Raw genomic sequence first — 7,416 nt, 5'->3', positions numbered from 1 at the left:
GGATTGCGGCCCTCAACAAGGGACTTTGAGATTCCTGAGTTATAACCATCTGCATTTTTAAGGCCACAGACTCCCAGGATGCATTGAATGTATGACATGTGTGAGTGTAGCATTGAATATATATGATTACTGATATAGGGGAGGCTGAATCCTTCAAATTTTAGACAGGAACTGGTCTATAAAGCTACAGATTACTCCGAGATTCCTACAAAGGACTGAACTGACCGTATTTGCCTGTAGAAAGACCTATTTTAAGACTTGCCCAAATTCATAGCACAGTCACGCTTCTGTTTTTTGCAGTTTCAGAATTGTTACCACTAGTCTTGTGCAGCCTGTGCCTGCTAGCTTTATTTTTGCCATCCTGCCCCATTTCTAAATTCATCAACAGAGGCAGACTTCAAATCTACCACCAGGCACTGGACTGGGTGAGACAACTTCATTATTTCTACAAGAACAATAGACATAGCCAGGTAAACTATGTATGCTAAAAAGCATCTCAATGTGAATTGTAAACCTGTTCCGTTGTAAACATTTATGTCATTTCCAGGGTTTAATCAATCTATCTAAGTGCATAGTAGACTTAAGAAATCAATATATTTCATTTCAGTAGCCAAGGCTTGCTTCAATAAAGAATTTTTTTCCTAAAAGCATAAAATGGGCAAAATCTTTTAATAAACTGAAGCAAAAAATCTTTACCACATAACTGCCACTTTAATCCATGTTTGCTCTGGCATGTGAAGAGCCAGCTGGAAAGACCAATATCACCACATCTTATGCCTCCTCACTAGACCATCAACAAAATTTCAGCTCATTCATGGGTAACTTCAAGATCAAATTCCAATCTTATCTGCACTCGGCTGTAATGCCACAAAAAAAGTTCTTTTCAGAGAGCTAATTGTGTTTTCTTTTCAACTACTACAATATTGAAACATTGAGCACCAAATAAGCAAACAGAAGACCTGTTGGTTAAAAACAAGCTAGTTTTGGTCACCGATGCTTGGAATCCAGTTGTAACTTTTGTTTTCTTCATGAGGCAGTCTATGCTTTAGGCCCATGGAAATTTTCATTCTTTGGTCTGTTAATGCAATAATTGTTGCAAAGTGTTTATATCCTTTGGTAGCTTAGATGAACAATCGTGGGCATCTGATTCGTTAATAGCTACAATGGAAGAGGAAATCAATACATTAATTATAAATGCTAATGTTGCATAAAGAATAGATATCTAAAGCATTTCTGCACCATCCTAAAAATTAGTCGAAGCAGGGGATAACTGCTAGAGGGTCATTTACTATTTACACTTGCTAATTGCATTAGCATATGCCAGACTGACTAGCTGGTGTAATGAAATGAGCCCTTTGGCAGATAAGACCGCCTTTACAGAAGACTACATCTAAATCATTAGACAGTCAATTCTCCAATGACAAGGTGAAAGAATTAATCGCCGTTCCCGTCCCCGTGGGAAACCATCCCCATGTCATTCTTTAAGGAGAGAGGGACGATTCAGAGTATGAATGGGCACAGGCACTGACCCTCAAGCCTTGCATTGAAGAATGCTGGTGTGGAAGGACTGAGGTTGAGATAGACACTAAAGAATGACAGACTCTCGTATCCAGAGCAGATATTGTAATGTCATAATGCCTCATTCCACCAATGCCTAAGAGCCAGCCTCATCAGTGATGTCACAATGGCTTCATTATCTTATACTTGGCTCAAATATGAATCGTAGTATGAATGGGCCACTGACCCTCAAGCCTTGCATTGAAGAATGCTGCTGTGAAAGGACTGAGGTTGAGATAGACACTAAAGAATGACACGGGATGGTTTCTCGGGGGGACGGGAATGGTGATGAATTCCGTCATTCTCTACTTATGTCTTTTTGAGCAACCCAACATATTTTGTTGGCTAGCATTCCATTATTACCTCTTCACATCTGTAAACTAAGTTGTTGGTTGTCCCTATCCACCCTCCCCACCCCACATTTGCCATGTCTACCTTTTTATAATTCATGTGAACTATAAAGAATTCAAGCCTCTGTAGTATTCATTTAATTAATTTTTATGTGTTCAATTCATGTTCTATCCCATTGTCCTCAAAGAGCTCAGAACAGGTACAGTAGTCTTAATAACCAATCCCCCTCTTTCACTAAGATACGCTAACTGATTAGCGCGTGCTAATCGCTAATGCATCCATAGACTAACATGCACGTATTAACGTTTAGCGCACACTAATTTGCTAATTTTGCTAATTGGTTATCGCACCTTAATAAAAGAGGGCCAATGTCAATGAGAAGGGGGTAGTGCTAAAACTGCTGACGAGATTAGGAAGGTTAAACGCAGGAGCAAGAAATACTAATCATGCCAATTTAATTACCTCACTACCTAATTTGGCTTGAGTATTATTAATTCATTGAGTGAGGATAATCTGCATAAGTTAAACTTCAATTAATATCACACTCTATTGTCCTTAATTATTCATAATGTTATTTCATTGTTTCACAGAAATTTCATATAGAAATTCAACAGTCTCATATCCTTTTAACTACTATTCTTCTAGTCTTCATTCAATACAATTCATTTTCATTTATGGCCTCAGCGGCTGAACTCAAGTCTGGTCTGGTCTGACTCAGCGGGGGCAACTTCTTATGTTCTTATAATTCATATAAACTTGAGCTTACCAGCAGCCAGCCTCCTCATCGGCCTTTCAATATTTTTTAATTTTTAAATTACTTTCCCAATGATTTAAATAAATAATTAATTTAAGAGAAAACTAATCTGATTCTTATATAGATATACTGAATGGGGCTCCAACATGAATTCAGCGTTTTGCATTCTGAGCTGTTTCAAGGAGTATTCCCCATTTAAAAACTAACACCATTCTGGGTCTACGGGTGGGGGGGGGTGTCGCGGGGTTCGGTGGGGCTGATCAGGGGTTCGGGGGGGCGGTTCATTGTGGGCAGGAGGGGTTGGGCTCCCTCCTGCCTGTATTTTAGTGGGGGGGGGGTTGCATCTCGGAAGGAGAGATTGGCTATCTCTCCTGCCACAAAAGCGATCCCCTGAACTGCCACCAACCGCACCAGTTTGGGGGGGAGGATCACGGCAGAGGAGATGAGCCATCTTTCCTGCCACAATCGTTGTAGTGGGGGGTGGGCAGGTTGCCTGGGCCGCTGAGCTGATCGCGGCAGCCGCGATCAGCTGAGCGGCCCCTTTTCGGCACCTATATCTTTTTTGACTTGGTCTAAGTTAAAACGTTTAAGTGCTGACTAGGCAATCTGTTAAACCTTTTGGTTATACCTGCTGTACAACTAAGTCTAGATCGGCCCACCTCCCATCCTTTCCCTTCCTCTAAAAATGCCTCTTTTCCCTCTAGGCGTTTAGAGGCAGGGGAAAGGACTACATCTAAAACCAGCTTTGATTATTGGTACTTGGACAATCTGGCTTTTTGATCGTCCAAATACCAATTTAGGCCACTTTTTAGACATTTTTTGTTTTGATTATGAGCCCCAATGCCTTTAAGAGAAGGAAAAGACAGTTTAAGTTTTTGCTTAGTCTTAACCAGACTCAGTCTGGAGCAGAGGTTCTCAACCCAGCCAGTTAGATTTTCAGGACTCCTCAAAATGGATATGCATGAAAGAATTCTGCATGTACTACCTCCACTGTATCCAAATCTATATTATGCATATTAATTGGAGATATCCTGACAATCTGACCAGCTAGGTGTATGCTGAGTACTGGATTGAGAACCTCTTCAGTGGAGCATCTTGTACTAATAGAAAGATATCATCTTATGTGTATCATTCACTAAACTGTGCTAAGATTTGTGGTTAATGCACAATAATTGTCAAAATTAAACACTTGGTAATTGCAAGGGGATCAATTCTTGGGGTTGTTCCCAAGATTTTTCTGTGCTAGTAACAGAGAGAAAATTGAATAACACAATACAGGCATACTTCTTAAAGTTGTGTTACTTGTTCCATGTTTTCTGCCATATTAATAGCTAAAGTGTTAGCTGTAAGGTGTAGTCCCTGCACATTCCATATCATCTTCCATATCGGTGTTCAATAAATCCTGCAGCTTAGTAAATATGCCTCTGTACGAGAGGGTACTCAAAAGTTCTCAGACCAACCAAGAAGAGAATGACGTTATCACTTGTTTATTCTTTTCAAAAATACTGGGATTAGGGGGCATGCAATGAAGCTACTAAGTAGTAGATTTAAAATAAACTGGAGATCTTTCTTCACACAACATATAATTAAACTCTGGAATTTGTTGCTGGAGAACATGGTGAAATCATTTAGCTTAGCAGGGTTTAAAAAAGGTTTGGCTAATTTCCTAAAACGGAAGTTCATAGGCCATTATTGAGATGGCTTGAAGACATCCACTGCTTATTGGTAGGAAAAGCAGCATAAAATTTGTTTTACTTGGGATTTAGCTAGGTACTTGGGACCTGGGTTGGCTACTGTTGGAAACAGGATGCTGAGCTTGATTGGCTTTTGGTCTGTCCCAGTTTGGCAATTCTTATAGCCTTTTGAGGTGAATATGGTTCAATCAACAATGATCTGAAACAATGTCAACACATAGAATTTTAATTTCTGTAGATTAGCACTTCACAAAATAAGATAACTCTTTTCAGTTACAATGGCAAAATAACGCTCAGAATTTAGGAAGTTGGTTGGGCTGAGAACTTTTCAGCACCCTCTCGTACTATATTTTGCTTTAATTTATTTCTGTAGGCTGGCAATGGCTATTGGCATTTTTCCTAATAAGGTATGGCACAGCATTTCTCACTGTGGAAATTTCATAAAATACAAGAGTCAGAATTTGAAAAAGATCAGCTGTTCCCAAACGTGTCCATTAAACTGTAAGTCTGCTAAATGGCTAAACTTAGGACAGCAAAACTGACCACAAAGAATGGCAGTGAGATTTGAATTCTGGCTTGCCTGATTCTCAGTCCACCGCTGTTAGGCTCCTCCTCCTTTCCAGTCAGCAAAACCACAAAGCATTACATATGATTATCTCAATAATAAGGGACTTATCTGGCAGCCAGTGGCATGTCTTGCAAGGAACGCCAATAAAGAATGGACCTGAATTAGCAGATTCAGATTTCTTTGTTGTTTTTTTTATGAAGGGATAATGTTAACGTAAAATGACCTTAATAAATGAAACTGAGGTATGTCAGCCTCAAACTGAAGCCTCTCCATTTTCCTTTCTTGTCTGGTTCAATGCTCAGGCTTCCTGTGTGTGAGACTTACGTGTGCTGGGCCTGATAAGGCAGTGAAGGCAAAATTTTATAAATATACCACTTTGGGCAAGAATGGTAGACATCAAAGCCTTTTGGCATATGTAGATAGGGTTATTAACCTTTGAATTACAATAAATTATAAACTTCTAGAAATATCTAACTGTTGAGTCCCAAAACTGAGTTTGCAGTATCCACAGGAAGGATAGAATTAGTTGCATTTTGGACATCATGTAATTTAGCATGTCTTTCATTTGAGAACTGTCCAGCCAAGTGAGGTCTTATAACTATGGTATGTCTTCTTGTGTTTAGTGGTTCTGTGAAGTCACCAGAAGCTAGACCACTAAGAACTGGCAACAGCAATCCTGTGACCGAAGTGTTATTTTATTCCAGACCTCAGATGTAAAATATCATATCATGTGTCTTTCTAGGTAATGCAGCTTTCAGCCCCAATGGTAGGAATGCAAGTTAAGTGAAATGCTGCAATGAAGTCAGTGTCAAAGCCACATTAATGCACTTGGATTGGCTGTCCATCTGATTACATCACTTAAGGTATGGAATAGTAAATGTGAGCTATGTCATACCATAACTAAGAGGCACTATAACAGAGTGCCTGGTAAGAGCCTATTCCACAAAGGAGCGCAGGCACCAACTTCCCTTTATAGTCTAGACAGCCCCGGACCGCGACCAGACTCCAGGCAGGGGAAGGAAAAAGATTGCCATCTTGCTCCTTCCTTCCCCTGCCAATCATCACCCGAAGCTCCGCTCAACCAGCTCCAGCTCTCCTGCAGCCCTACTAAAGGGCCGATCCACATGACCCATTCTACTCCACTCAGGATTTTGTAGACTTCAATCATATCTCCCCTCAGCCTTCTCTTTTCCAAGCTGAAGAGCCCTAACCTTTTTGGTCTTTCCTCATACAAGAGGAGTTCCATCCCCTTTATCATCTTGGTCGCTCTTCTTTGAAACTTTTCTAGTGCTGCTATATCTTTCTTGAGATAAGGAGATCAAAATTGAATGCAATACTCCAGGTAAGCTCAGACTACAGCACTCCCCACAATATCTTCAATTTTCCACCCTAGGTCTAGGAAGGCTAGCTCAGTATAGTATAGTCCAGAACGCCTAGAAAGGTAGGAGGGTGTGACAGATTCCATAGTGCAATCTCATCATGAGTACTGTGTTCAGTTCTGGTCACTGTATCTCAAAACATATATAGTGGAATTAGAAAAAGTTCAAAGAAGAGTGGCAAAAATAATACAGGGGATGGAATTCCTCGTATGAGGAAAGACTAAAGAGGTTAGGACTCTTCAGCTTGGAAAAGAAACAGCTTGGAGGTGGGGGGATATGATTGAGGGCTACAAAATCCTGAGCAGCGTAGACCAGGTTGCACTCAATGAAATTACATGGAAATACTTTTAAAACAAATTGGAGAAAATATGTTTTCATTCACAGAACGGTTAAGCTCTGGAACTCGTTGCCAGAGGATAAGGTAACAGCTGTTAGCATAGCTGGGTTTAAAAAGGGTTTGGACATGGTCCTGGAGGAAAAGTCCATAGACTGCTATTGAGACAGACATGTGGGAAACCAATCCTTGCCCGGGGATTGCTAGGATGGAATGTTGCTATTATTTGGGTTTCTGCCAGTTACTTGTGACCTGAATTAGCCACCGTTGGAAACAGGATACTAGGCTAGATGGACCATTGCCCTGACCCAGTATACCAGTATACATGCTGATTCTTAATTGAAGCCAAACATGCTACATCAGTGCTGAGGAGAAATAAATGTCTGAATTTTTAGGAAACTCATTAGCTTTGGCCATCCCCACCAGTACATCTAGACTGCTGTGCTGCTCAATTTTGTAAAAACCTGGGAGAGCTACTCTCATGCACCTACAGTTTGGGGTGTCAGGTCAAAAGCGCGCCGGGACAAAGGCGCGCGCAGACAATTGAGCGCAGCGCAGAGGCGCGCGCCGCAGAAAATTACAGTTTTTACGGCTACGACGGGGGGGGGCGTGGGGGAAACCCCCCCACTTTACTTAATAGAGATCGCACCGCGTTGTAGGGGCGTTGTGGGGGTGTGTGGGGGGTTGTAACCCCCCACATTTTACTGAAAACTTCACTTTTTCCCTGTTTTTAGGGAAAAAGTTGTTTACAGTAAAATGTGGAGGGTTACAACCCCCCA

The 7,416-nt window shown here is 41.0% G+C and overlaps 1 protein-coding gene across 1 annotated transcript in view; it reads right to left on the bottom strand.

Annotated features, from left to right (window-relative positions):
- Positions 1-307: 307 nt before the first annotated feature.
- The window catches only part of LOC117352546 (protein-lysine 6-oxidase), a 71,944-nt gene continuing 64,835 nt past the window's right edge, over positions 308-7,416 (bottom strand). The window contains exon 7 of the mRNA XM_033929024.1: positions 308-1,158. Within this exon, the coding sequence (XP_033784915.1) occupies positions 1,152-1,158 (7 nt within the window). The 3' untranslated portion in view covers positions 308-1,151. The remainder of the gene's footprint in view (positions 1,159-7,416) is intronic.

This window comes from Geotrypetes seraphini, chromosome 1 (genome assembly GCF_902459505.1).
Source record: "Geotrypetes seraphini chromosome 1, aGeoSer1.1, whole genome shotgun sequence".
NCBI classification, from domain to species: Eukaryota; Metazoa; Chordata; class Amphibia; order Gymnophiona; family Dermophiidae; genus Geotrypetes; species Geotrypetes seraphini.
Note: the sequence above shows the minus strand (reverse complement) of the source record. Positions and strands in the feature narration are given on the sequence as shown.